Source organism: Doryrhamphus excisus, linkage group LG7 (assembly GCF_037039965.1).
Source record: "Doryrhamphus excisus strain RoL-2023G ecotype Guam linkage group LG7, RoL_Dexc_Guam_v1.1, whole genome shotgun sequence".
Taxonomy (NCBI): Eukaryota; Metazoa; Chordata; class Actinopteri; order Syngnathiformes; family Syngnathidae; genus Doryrhamphus; species Doryrhamphus excisus.
Genome location: NC_136363.1, coordinates 19,669,809 through 19,682,023, shown reverse-complemented (window position 1 = coordinate 19,682,023; position 12,215 = coordinate 19,669,809). Strand labels below are relative to the sequence as shown.

The following is a 12,215-nucleotide window of genomic DNA, read 5'->3' as shown; positions in this document are numbered from 1 at the left end:
TGTGCACTCTACAAGTTCCCTTTCAACTCCGGGTGCGGAAGATGCTCCTTTATTTACTAGAAACACGGCTTTAGTGGGATCGATACCAGGTTGCCGTGGCCCGAGCCGGCTCGTTTTGAATATGACCTTGGGATGATTCTCTTGGCAAAACCCAAATGAGATCCGGCAAGCATGGATGATAACATCACACGGGGGGAACATTATCAGCATAACACATCTAACGGTTTGTAGGGAAGGGCACTTGACTTCATTTGGCCCGCCTTCATTTTGATGAATTATGTTATTTATAGGCTGCACGGTGGTCGAGTGGTTAGCGTTAGACCTCACAGCTAGGAGACCCGGGTTCAATCCCACCCTCGGCCATCTCTGATGTTCTCCCTGTGCATGCGTGGGTTTTCTCCGGGTACTCCAGTTTCCTCCCACATTCCAAAAACATGCTAGGTTAATTAGCGACACTAAATTGTCCATAGGTATGAATGTGAGTGTGAATGGTTGTTTGTCTAAAAGTGCCCTGTGATTGGCTGGAGACCAATCCAGGGTTTACCCCGCCTCTCGCCTGAAGACAGCTGGGATAGGCTCCAGCACCGTCCACGACCCTTGTGAATGAATGTTATTTATCATTTTTCCGAAGTTATTCCCATCCCCTAAATACAGTGGGGGGCGCGGTGAGATGTCAAAAGGGCCCAAAAAACGGCAACAATGTCCACTAGCATAACAGACCTGCTTAGCAACCAAGCTACAACAACAACGTTATTGTAGAAGCTAACACCAAAGAACTACTTTTCCGGCGTACTGACACAGTACCTCATTCTGAGAGGTAACGCAAGCTACTGGAGTTTCTGCATAGCTTGAATTTACCAGCCTAAAACGTAGCACAAGTGATGTATATTAAGTGCTGAAAGGCTTTATCAATATCCACGTATACATGGACCCAAATATTCCAATTGCATTCGGTTTATTTGCTACTAGCAAGATTTAATTTGATCTTTTCCTGTTTAAATTTATCCCGGGTGAGTTCTTTCAGCGCATGCTCAGATATGACGTAACACGCAGCTCGAGACGTTGTTCGGTTTTAAAAATGGAGGCGAGCAATCGGCATTGGAGTGCTGCAAAACGTTCGTTTTTTGGACTGGACGAATGGAAAACTGGCAATACGGAGTTATTCCAACAAGTGAAAGAAAAACTGGAGGAAGTCGGTATCACGTGATGTTGATGTTTACACTTCACTGCGCATGCTCCATTGACTATTCTGTTTGATTGCATGTAGACAAGAGATTGGATTATTCCTTTCCATGTATACCATTGTTTTCGGGAAAGTCATTCAGAAAGATTCCATTCGGAAAGAGGAAAAACTCATGTAAACGTGGCTAATGGTGTAGTTTACATCTGCCACTGAGGTGTTTTTGCTCCCAGTATGATTCCCTAAGTCGCCAGTCTTTGCTAACGTGAACTGTCGCCTTTATAGCTAGCTTGTGGATCATTGTATAGCAGCTACCCCATTGACTATTCTGTTTGATTAAAGCGCCGCATGTAGACAAGAGATTGGATTATTCCTTCCCATGTATACCATTGTTTTCGGAAAGATTCCATTCCTCATGTATACATGGGCTAATGAAACTTTTCCCATTATTGCAAAACGCTGAAAGATGCATGGCCCTGATTGAACGGAAGCATTTCAAACTTCACAGAAACTAGACAATGTCGGACACCTCTATGATCAATGTTAGCGCCGGCGCTCACGCAGCCTTCTACAAGAACTACATGTCACCAACAATCTAGAAGGTTCTCTCTGATCTGATTATGATTGTGGGATAAAGAGGATTTAGGTGCCGGTGCCTAAATGCAAGGCTGCAGTGATTAGAGGCCTGTCGGAAGGCTTATGCAACTGCGGGAGGCTGCAGGGGGGAATAGAAGTTGCGCCTCCACCTAAAATTGTAGCACTGCAACACATCCCGATGGTTGATGCTGAAGGCCAAAGCAGATGTGTGAATCAACCATAACTCTTGCAAGGTTAGGGATGAGACAAATAACTGATTTGATTAATCTGATTTCAATGAGTCTGATGTCCAAGGTCAGCAAACGGCGAGCGGTCTATAAACTCGTATGTCTGACCAACAAAACCAAAAAAAAAATACACAATTCCTCCCTAAAATATCACCATCTATTGATTTAATCTTCTGAAGAACGACCGCAATTCCCGCAGAGTTGAAAAGGCTGACGACACGATGACAAGCCTGACTGGGATGAAAAACGGCACCTCGTTTTGCGTTCATATTTCATATTTAGCTCGGGAATGACATCCCAAATATTTTATTCAGTGGAGTAAAAAGCCCCGCAGGGGAACAATCCAGCTGCTAAATTACATTTCTTCCATTTTTATACCTCGCGTGAACGAATAATTGTAATTAATTCAAAAGCAACAAGCTGAAATGTCAAGTATAAACAATAATCTCTTTAAAAACGCTCCGGGATATTGACTGATTACAAGAGGTTTTTCCTGGCTTGGCTGAGGGAATTCAAAACAATGTTTTGAATCATACAGGAATTGGTAGAAATTCCGAACGAAGATCAAAGTCAGTGGTCAACACCGAATCACCTTGAACTACAAAATCGATTTTATTATTATGTGACCGTAACCTGCGACTCCAGTAATGTGGTTGGAACTTGAACTGGGATCGGCGGTGCAGATCACTGCAAAGCCAAACCATCCGAATTGGGATACCACCAAACAGAACATCATCGTTACCCAAATCCGTTATCGGTTAAGCTGTCAATAAAGAGTTACCAGAACCTGGTAACTGTATCTGATTTTAGAAATACTTAAATTATTCTCGACAGCAGACCCCCCCAACCCCTGAGCTTATCCTGCTTTGGGGGCCCCTGGATGTCTAGGACTGGCTCCATCTGCTACTAAGATGACAAGCTAAGACATGACTGGATGCTCAAAGCCTGTGTCTCTTTCTATGACCAGTTCATCAAGAATGACTTGCAAAGATCCAATTCCGTATCCTGGGGTACAGCTACCACCAATGCATCTCTCCATGTACTATTATGTTCAAGAATCGTTGAACTTATAGTCACATCCAATATACGGTTCTACATCAGAACCATTTCTCCTGAGCATATCACTGGTGGGTTTCCATCAACAGCTTTCCAAGGGTTCAACCCGTGTCCCCAAAAAGGCTTCCCTGACCTCAGCCATCGCAGTCTATTTTGAAACTCTCCACTGTGCGCCCACATGACCGAGCCATTGAAGTCACGTTCCGATTCCTCCTCCCAAAGCACTCAGAACAATGTCAATGCAATTTGAATTAGGGTGGGATTTCCCTTTCAGAGGCTAGCATGGGCTTCCCTTAGCTTCCCTTTCCTGTTAGCATTACCGAGAAGAGAAATAGTGTGTGCAGGGATATCACATGCAGGATGAGTGGTACAGTGAACATAACATAACCCATGTTCTATGTACAAAACCCAACACCACAATAGAACACGGCACCAACACGGCGTGTCCCTTTTAGTTACATAAACAAACACACTATACCGCGCGTGTGACCCTGCCTTTATGATCCACCGACATGGAATATAATCCCGTCCGGCATTGCCCTGCCCTGCCCTGATGAGATCGGGACACTGGAGACCCAACGTAAATGACCAGTGATTGGATTTCATCGAGGCTGACCTACCTAATTGAGAAGTGAGTCAGAGCACGGATGGAATGAGTCGGAGGAAGGAGTTGAAGGAGATGTCACTGTTTTTATCAGGATGGGGGGGTTGGAGGGTGTGGGGGGGGTAGCCTTGACATTGCTGCACACTCATTTGATCCTCGGAATGAATAGGTGTTAAATCTGTCTGCAGAGTCATACAGACTCTCCATGAGCTTTTAAAGAGCATACTCAAAACTTTGTTGAGATTGCAGACATTTTTTGAGTATTTTTTTGAGTATTTTTATTTTTTTGCATATTCGATCAACAACATTTTCAATGCTTTGAGTGGCAGTTGTTGATATCTAAGGGATTCACCCATTATAAACATTAGGATATGGTAGCGGTTCATAGGAATATCCTATGTACGATAAATGGTAGCTGCTACACAATGACCCACGAGCTAGCTATAAATGCGACAGTTCATGTTTGCGGAGACTGGCGACTTAGGGAATCATACTGGGAGCGAAAACACCTCCGTGGCAGATATAAATACGTTTACATGAGGAGTTTTTCCTCTTTCCGAATGACTTTTCCGAAAACAATGGTATACAAAGAAAGGAATATTCCAATATCTTGTATAATCAAACGGAATAGTCAATGGCGTATGCGCAGTAAAACGTAAACATCAACATCACGTGATACCGGTTTCCCCGAGTTTTTCTTTCCCTTGTTGGAATAACTCCGTATTGCTAGTTTTTCCCGTTCGTCCAGTCTTGAATTTTAGTTAGGATCAAAAACACCAAAAAACAAAAACAACCGCCAATAAACAACAGAAGAAGAACGCACCCTGTCAATTTTCCGTTTGAGCGGGTACAAGATACCTCGATCGGATATCGGAAAGGAATATTCCACCCTTGTGAATCCGATTGTGTGGTCATTCGGATTGGCACTTTTCTTTCGGAATGAGGTGTATACAAAGGTTCGATTCTTTCTGTTTGAGCAAATAAACTGAATGCAATTGGACTATTTGGGTCCATCTATACATGGCTATTGATTTTATTAGTCCTAATTATCGCCTGATAATAATAATAATAATAAGCTTGACCTCCAAACAGATGAAGAACCAGATCCAGTTTCATGATTCCCACGGGAAAAACTGTGAACTCGGGAGATGTAGTGGTGTGATCACACTCCCGGTTTTGTTGCCCTACCTTGGCAGCCACAGAGGAGCTGGGCTTCTCCAGGAGATCCCACAGCTTCTTCCTCTTGTCCGGACAGCAGGTGTTATCAAACTCTCCCTCTCCCTCCCGCTCCCTCATGGTCTCCGCTTCCCTGCGCAGCTCCTCGTTCATCTGCTCTTTTTTCTGGTGGTAACGGGCCTGGCAGCAGGACTCCAGGTAGATCTCATCAATCCCCCAGTAGTCTAACTCCTGGCCAAATGAAAGGGCGCACATCTCCTCCATCATGTGTAATTTACCCGTGCGGTAAAAATTCAAGATGGAAGTGAAGGCCCCCGGGTGCCTGTCAAAGAAATACTCATTCTCGTTCAGGCTGTAGTCGTCGCACACTTCCATCAGGGACTCGTGAGTGTTGCAGTCTCTCAGCTTGCCGAGCCGAGTCCTGGGTAACCGATCCAGAGTCCGCCACAGGACCTCATGGTTCAGACCCCCGACGTTAAGGCGGACACGGCGGGAGCGGGCTTTGGTGCGGATGATGTCGATAGGTTCTGGGGGTATTGTGGAAGTGGAGCGGATGTTGGTGGGCTTGACCCCTGCGGATCCCAGCTTCTCAGCCATGGCGATGGAAAGGCCAAAAGGGAGCAGACGTTGATGTTACGATGGTGAAAAAATAAAAATAAAAAAATCTAAAAATGGTCGTTCGGTCCTCTTAAGGCAAGTCCCTCCATGGCTGAGGAAATAGAGCAAAGAGTTGTGTTGATGACGGAAACATGAAACATCATTTCAGGTATTACAAATTCACTCTACTGTTAATGGCCCCTCTTCATCACCTCTGTGGGAAGGTGTTGGTCGGAATCAATCATTTTGTTTTAAAAGTCAATATGCTGCTTTGCAACGAATAATCACACACATTAAAAGACAATTTATGGTGTATACATGCTCAAAAAATAAACAGGAACTAAATGAGTTCCTGGTTTTCTTTATAAATTACATGCTATAATAAAGTGTAAACAGTTTCACTAAGATGACTGATAATTAGCATAAAAGTGACATTTCTGTAAAAAAATATAGTATAATAGTAATAGTATAAAATGCAAACCTGTTACATTACACTATCATTCTGCATTTTAGCTGTCAATAACACCTTTATTAAAAGCAACCTGCACATGCAATATTAAATGTAAACAAAGTGTAGTCCTACCTTGCCGATATAATTCACATTTGTTCATGAAAAGTCGTCTTCTTCCAAGCAGGAAGCGACCCGGGATCCCCCCCCCCCCAAAAAAAAAAAAAATCCAGTGTAGTCAAGCGGCCACGACCGAGAGCGATCCACGGACGCCGCGCAAAAAACGCGCTCTCCTCATGTTGTCGAGTCGAGTGAGGAAGTATCGGGGAGGGGTTGGTGGTGTCGTGGTGGGGGGGTTCAGAAAAATGTCATTCCTTCAAATAATCACCGGAGTGGAGTCAAGGCATCATTCAGGAACACGGAGAGAGAGATAGAGAAGGGGGGGGGGGGGAAATAAAGAGAGTCCCGCCTCCATCCAAAGTGCTCGCTTGTTGCGATCGCGTCGTGCGCGTAAAAGGCAAGTGCGTGGACGGAGCGTCCCGCTGCACACTACATAAGGAGCAGAGGGGCGCACTCGGGCTGCGGCACCTCCCGACGAGAGCAGAGGAGAGGGGAGGAGAGGTGAAGTGGCCACCGGCGGTCTTATTGCTGCTACAGGCTGGAGAATGCAAGCGGCTTGCTCCATTGCGTAAACACTGATTTGTGTGGGTAGTGAAAGCTGCAGGACACACACACACACACACACACACACACACACCAAAAGATCCTTTTGTTGGAGTTTATGGACAGGTGCCAGTGTTGGTCAAGTTGAAAAGTGTGATGATAACCACAGAATATTTCACTTTTTGTAACTAGGAAGACGCCACACACCTGCACTGCAAACAAATATATGCAAATATGGGTATAGATCCCATAACTAAGTAACTTAGCTATAATTTTATATATATGCATAATTTAAAAAATATTTATTAAAATATTTTTTATTTTTAATGATTTTTTTAATATATATTTTTTTACCAATTTTTAATAATTTTAAATATTTTTTTAATTTTAAAAATAAACATCCAGAAGTGAAAAACCTGGCTATTGAATATCTCGCAATTATATGATTATGTTGTTTAGTTTCATTGTTCTCCAAGCATTCTCCCATGTTGTTCGGCGTCCTTGAACGCACCATACTTGTGTGCTCTGTATAGCTTTCTCAATCTCCCGCAAACAGGCTATTTTCCCCTCTATTCTTCTTTCACCTCATTGTTGTTTCCAAATGCTGATGCTATGTGTGTGTGTGTGTTAACGCATAAAAGCGAGGTTTGATGGCGTTTACGCCTGTGCTGAGTTCGAGCGGTGCATAACCTCAAGTTAATTCATGCTAGCACGCCGTCTTTGCACCTAGTATACACGTCAAAAACAACCATGTGATGTGACTGTTTTATACACAACATAAAATGTTACTAATTAACTCATTAATTAGGCTGCACAGTGGACGAGTGTTTAGAGTGCAGGCCTCACAGCTAGGAGACCCGAGTTCAATTCCACCCTCGGCCATCTCTGTGTGGAGTTTGCATGGGTATTCCGGTTTCCTCCCACATTCCAAAAACATGCTAGGTTAATTAGCGACTCCAAATTGTCCATAGGTATGAATGTGAGTGTGAATGGTTGTTTGTCTATATGTGCCCTGTGATTGGCTGGCTGGCGACCCAGTCCAGAGTGTACCCCGCTTCTCGCCCTGAAGACAGCTGGGGCGAGAAGCCATTTTAGTAGTCCTAATATGAGAAACAAAACCAAATAAAATTTGATGGGGGGGGAGAAGGTATAATATTATAAGAAAAAAAGGCAAAATATGGCGATAAAGTTGTAATTTTATAAGAAGAAAATGTACAAGAAAAAATTTGAAACGTGGAAAATTAATAAATAAAAACAGCTGTAATTTTCTGAGAATAAAGTTAAAAATAGGGATGTCCGACAATTATTTCTCGAAATAAAAATTGCAATATACAATCAAAATATGCTGTACACAACACATATGTGCCCTGTGATTGGTTGGCGACCAAGTCCAGGGTGTACCAACTGGGATAGGCTCCAGCACCCCTCCCCGCGACCCTTGTGAGGATAAGCGGTAAAAAAATGAATTAATAAGTTATTAATTAATCAAATTAATTCATCAATCTCCATCTCAGTCCACCAGTACTGAAGTATTGACCCAGTATGAACCTTAAGGGCCACCGTAGTTCTGTTTAACATTACAATGGTGGGCAGCAAATAAGTCAGTGTACATTGTTTTGTCCATTCACACACATATAACATATAATCCGACCCGCTTTTATGCAACCTGATCCCGGTTCGAAACCAAGACACCTTGACCCTTTTTCTGGACCACTTGCGAGATAGAGAGCGCTAAAACCACCTGACACACCTGCATGCCTCCAAGTAATCAAAACCCATCTTAGTCATCCGTTATCAATATGTAATGATCTACCCACTCCCTGGTCTTACATGAATAAATAGAGATATTAAATTATGTATCCCTTATTATCTCCCAGATCATTACCTACACTGATGTACTAGTTTCTCTCTCACTCTCACTAAGCTCTTGCTTGTAGTGAATATTGTTCAAAGAGCAATGAGAGCAATGATATTTCCCCGTAGAGCATGTGTGTGTGTGTGTGTGTGTCGGTTGAACATTTCCCCTTAGCCAAGCGTTTTTCAGAAATTTGATTATGCACTGCATATGTGTAATTGATTTCCCTGCCATGTCCCTTCCTCCCAGGGACGAGTGATCAATAGCGGCGCATTGATTTAAAGGGAGGCTTTGCCGCACAAATACCGGGCTTTAAACCTGTGCGGAGGCAATACTGCGTGAAGGTTAAAAAGCCGCACTACTTCATACGCAGGTGTCGCGTATGGTTATGCGTGTACATACGCATGCACCTTTAATGGCAATCGCATATGGAGATGATGAATTATTTGCACCGCGTCCAGCATGTGGGCTTGGACATGCAAATTTGATTTGAAAGTGGCAGGAAGCTGTGTGAAATGTTCTTTTTTAAAAGGGTTTTTTTTATGCAAAGATGATGAACTGACTGACCTGAAAGTTGATGACTTACGGTACACAGGAGCGATGTGGGGGGGGGGGTCGATTATCATCATGAGTGGCATACAGCAAGTCATCAAGCCTGGGTGATATTTAAAAGAAAACATTTATATGGTAGCTGGAATTGTTGTGTGGTATCAGTTTGCATCACCAATACTCACTTTGTCATAGTCAAGTCAAGTCCTAAGTCTTGACTAAGTAGCTACATGCAATACCAATGCCACAAGGCATGCTGGGTAGCATCCGGTGCCATTTCTCCCAATATTTTGCAGTGTTTGTCTGGATTATTATTGTTATTATTATTTTTGTTCATAGTGTTGTTGCAGTTGGACTACCCAGCATGCCTTGCGGGCATTAGGAAATAATTTCAAGCTAATCAAATTAGCGGAATACTTTGAATAGTCGACACATTCACTGAAAAGTATTTTCAAGTCAAGTCATAAGTCTTGACTAAATATCTAAGTGCAATACCCATGCCACAAGGCATGCTGGGTAGCTTCTGGTACCCTTTCTCCCAACATTTTGCTGTGTTTCTCTGGATTATTATTGTTATTATTATTGTTCATAGTGTTGTTGCAGTTGGACTACCCAGCATGCCTTGCAGCATTAGGAAATAACAGTTTTAAGCTAATCACCTAAGCAGACTACTTTGAGTAGACGACACGTTCACTGAAAAGTATTTTCAAGTCAAGTCATAAGTCTTGACTAAGTATCCAAGTGCAATACCCATGCCACAGGGCATGCTGGGTAGCTTCCGGTACCATTTCTCCCAACATTTTGCAGTGTTTGTCTGGATTACTATTGTTATTATTATTATTGTTCATAGTGTTGTTGCAGTTGGACTACCCAGCATGCCTTGCGGGCATTAGGAAATAATTTTAAGTTAATCACCTTAGCGGAATACTTTGACTAGGCGACACATTTTACTCGACACGTTCACTGAAAAGTATTTTCAAGTCAAGTCATAAGTCTTGACCAAGTATCTACGTGCAATACCCATGCCACAAGGCATGCGGGGTAGCTTCCGGTACCCCTTCTCCCAACATTTTGCCATGTTTGTCTGGATTATTATTGTTTTTATTATTATAATTACTATTGTTCATAGTGTTGTTGCGGTTGGACTACCCAGCATGCCTTGCGGGCATTAGGAAAAAACTATTTTAAGTTAATCACCTTAGCGGAATACTTTGAATAGGTGACGCATTTTACTTGACATGTTCACTGAAAAGTATTTTCAAGTCATAAGTCTTGACTAAGTATCTACGTGCAATACCCATGCCACAAGGCATGCTGGGTAGCTTCTGGTACCCTTTCAAAAGGTTTCATGTGACGTCATATCCGGTTGTTGTCACCCCACCCACTTTTCCGAATGCTTCTACAACCGATTTCAGTTCAACATTTGCAGTAAACGTGACAATTGCTTGTGATGGAGGAAGCTAACAAGCTAAACGGTCGACAATAGTTGCACTCAACCCGGACAAAGAGCTGTAAAAGCGTCAAAACGGCATCCGAGGGGACGGCCTGGTGACTACACAGAAGTATAATCCGGGTTTGAGCCTTTCCAGTGAAGTACATAAACAGACCACGCCATTGCTCGGTACAGATACAATGGGTGTAGCCAGTGAGTGTATGAAGGATTTAGTCCTACAAAGTACTTTTATATATCAATCCTATGCTTTGCACTTAAGAGTCCTTAAGTATTCCAGCGCTGTACTACTGTCACCCAGTCCCGACAGTTAGCGAGCTGATTGACTCGAGCAGCTGCCTCATCCCTGAGCTGTCACTGCCTGCTGCTGTATTTTCCCTTTTCCAATTTGTCACAAAACATGTCCGCTCAATCATCCCAACAACAGCGTGGACATAGTCTGAGGCCCCGGCAGCTCCTTCCTTCTGACGCTGTCAGCACATCAGAGAGACACATCATTATCGGTGTCACCTTTTCGTAGAAAGTACACCACGCCGTTCGCCACCAAAGGGCACTTGTGGTAGTCTTCATTTATCGAACATTGTACTCTCATAAGGGTATTACTTTAACAATATGTTTATTGTTGTGGTTGTATATAACTGTACTGCGTGGCGTGAGACCTCATGACAGTCATGTAGTCGCTTTCTTAGCTTTCTTACCGAATTTGATCGAAAGTAGTGGCAACAAAACGAACGAATCCAGCACGCTTATTTTTCCACTTAGAAAAAAAAAAACACGCAAAAAAATGCTGCTCTATAATGGGGTTGATAAGGCAGCATTTCAAGAAACGCTCCAAATGTTTCACAGACAGTAAAAATTGCCTAGAAGGAAATACAAGTCACAAACGCCAATTCCACAACAGTTTTTCCGACTCTGGTTTCCTCCCACATTCCAAAAACATGCTAGCTTAATTAGCGACTCCAAATTGTCCATAGGTATGAATGTGAGTGTGAATGGTTGTTTGTCTATATGTGCACTGTGATTGGCTGGCCACCAGTCCGGGGTGTACCCCGCCTCACGCCTGAAGACAGCTGGGATAGGCTCCCTCCCACATTCAAAAAATATGCTAGGTTGCTAACATGCTAATTGGCGACTTCAAATTGTCCATAGGTATGAATGTGAGTGTGAATGGTTGTTTGTCTATATGTGAACTGTGATTGGCTGGCCACCAGTCCAGGGTGTATACCCCGCCTCTCGCCTGAAGACAGCTGGGATAGGCTCCAGCCCTAGTGACCCTGGTGAGGATATGCGGTAGAAAATGAATTAATGAATAAACAATTTTTTGCGAATTTTTGGTGCCCCCTGGAGGCCATGACATTCTTAGCAGTTATCTAATGGGCTGGCTCTGCTGAATAGGATGAAGTGCATGTTTTTTTTAATTGCCAACAAATTTATTACATCTTTATGGCGATGATGTCATGATATCTACAAAATATTACAACGTGGACTGTAAAATGTGAATAATTTTGCAACTACATTCCCTTTTCTTAGATTACAATGTCACGTGAAAAACAGTCAGTCTCTTTAAAACTTAAAATTCACTTAAAATTACATTCCTTACCCAAAGTTGTCAGCACTTTATAAAAGCAAAGAAGCGATGACTGGTGCCCTTCATTGCGGTGTCTTCACTCTGCACAAAAAACAAAATGAACAGAGCGTCAAGGACTCAATTATTGCAGAGGCATTATATTGCTTGTCAACACAACCAATTAAAAAGGCATCATTATTGTACTTTGATATTGGACAGTATTGCTGAATACTGATGTAGCGATAC

At 42.9% G+C, this 12,215-nt stretch overlaps 1 protein-coding gene across 2 annotated transcripts in view; it reads right to left on the bottom strand.

Annotated features, from left to right (window-relative positions):
- kcnb2b (potassium voltage-gated channel subfamily B member 2b) overlaps nt 1-6,752 on the bottom strand; it is an 88,527-nt gene extending 81,775 nt beyond the window's left edge. The window contains exons 1-2 of one of the 2 annotated variants that reach the window (XM_058060161.2): nt 6,021-6,752; nt 4,853-5,549 (exon numbers count right to left, since the gene is read on the bottom strand). In XM_058060161.2, coding sequence (XP_057916144.2) covers nt 4,853-5,437 — 585 coding nt within the window. In that variant the 5' untranslated portion in view covers nt 5,438-5,549; nt 6,021-6,752. Of the gene's footprint in view, nt 1-4,852; nt 5,750-6,020 lie in introns of those variants that run through there. The other variant, XM_058060162.2, reaches the window with a different exon arrangement.
- Between the last annotated feature and the right edge of the window lie 5,463 nt (nt 6,753-12,215).